We start from the raw sequence: 543 nt of genomic DNA, 5'->3' as shown, positions 1-543 counted from the left end.
TCCCCAGCCCACCAGGACCCTCTCGCCCACAGCTGCAGCCGATGGAGGACATCGAAGCAGGAAAATGTCGCAGCTCCCGGGCGAGTCCCGTCCCCGTCCCACGCCCTCCCTTCCCCAGCCGTGAACTCTCTGGGTCAAAAACCTGAGGAAAACCCCACTTTGGAGCTTTTCACCCCAAAACACCACTCACCCCTCAGCCAGCGGCAAAGCAGCCAGGGAGGCATTGTGCAAATTCCTGCCCGGGGCAGTGGGACTTTGGTGGCTCCCTGCGGGGACGGGTGTGCCCCTCGTCCCACAGCTGGAGCCAGCCAGCTCCGTGCCCAGGGGGAACATCCAGCATCACCCGCTCAAAGGTGTGTTTTCACCCCAAAATGGAGCCAGAGCAGAGGCTGCTGGGAGCGCACTTGGCCGGAGCTGGCAGTGCCAGCTGGGGAGCCCCATGCTGTGGGGCTGGAGTGGGGACCACACCGGAGGGTGTCGGCAGCCCGCCCACGGCCACGGGACAGGAGGGGGCGCGCCGGGGGCCCCAGGGACCCCGGGGGC

The 543-nt window shown here is 67.2% G+C and overlaps 2 protein-coding genes across 2 annotated transcripts in view; one reads left to right on the top strand and one right to left on the bottom strand.

Annotated features, from left to right (window-relative positions):
- Positions 1–333, bottom strand: part of SDHC (succinate dehydrogenase complex, subunit C, integral membrane protein, 15kDa) — a 12,276-nt gene extending 11,943 nt beyond the window's left edge. The window contains exons 1-2 of the mRNA XM_009322017.1: positions 297–333; positions 143–185 (exon numbers count right to left, since the gene is read on the bottom strand). Of these exons, the coding sequence (XP_009320292.1) occupies positions 143–185; positions 297–333 (80 nt within the window). The remainder of the gene's footprint in view (positions 1–142; positions 186–296) is intronic.
- A 4-nt stretch (positions 334–337) lies between these two features.
- Positions 338–543, top strand: part of MPZ (myelin protein zero) — a gene marked incomplete at its 5' end in the record, with an annotated part of 2,477 nt that continues 2,271 nt past the window's right edge. Inside the window, 1 exon segment of the mRNA XM_009322016.1 lies at positions 338–353. Within this exon segment, the coding sequence (XP_009320291.1) occupies positions 338–353 (16 nt within the window).

This window comes from Pygoscelis adeliae, unplaced genomic scaffold (assembly GCF_000699105.1).
Source record: "Pygoscelis adeliae isolate BGI_AS28 unplaced genomic scaffold, ASM69910v1 Scaffold654, whole genome shotgun sequence".
Classification (NCBI taxonomy): domain Eukaryota; kingdom Metazoa; phylum Chordata; class Aves; order Sphenisciformes; family Spheniscidae; genus Pygoscelis; species Pygoscelis adeliae.
This window is presented reverse-complemented; position numbering and strand designations above follow the sequence as displayed.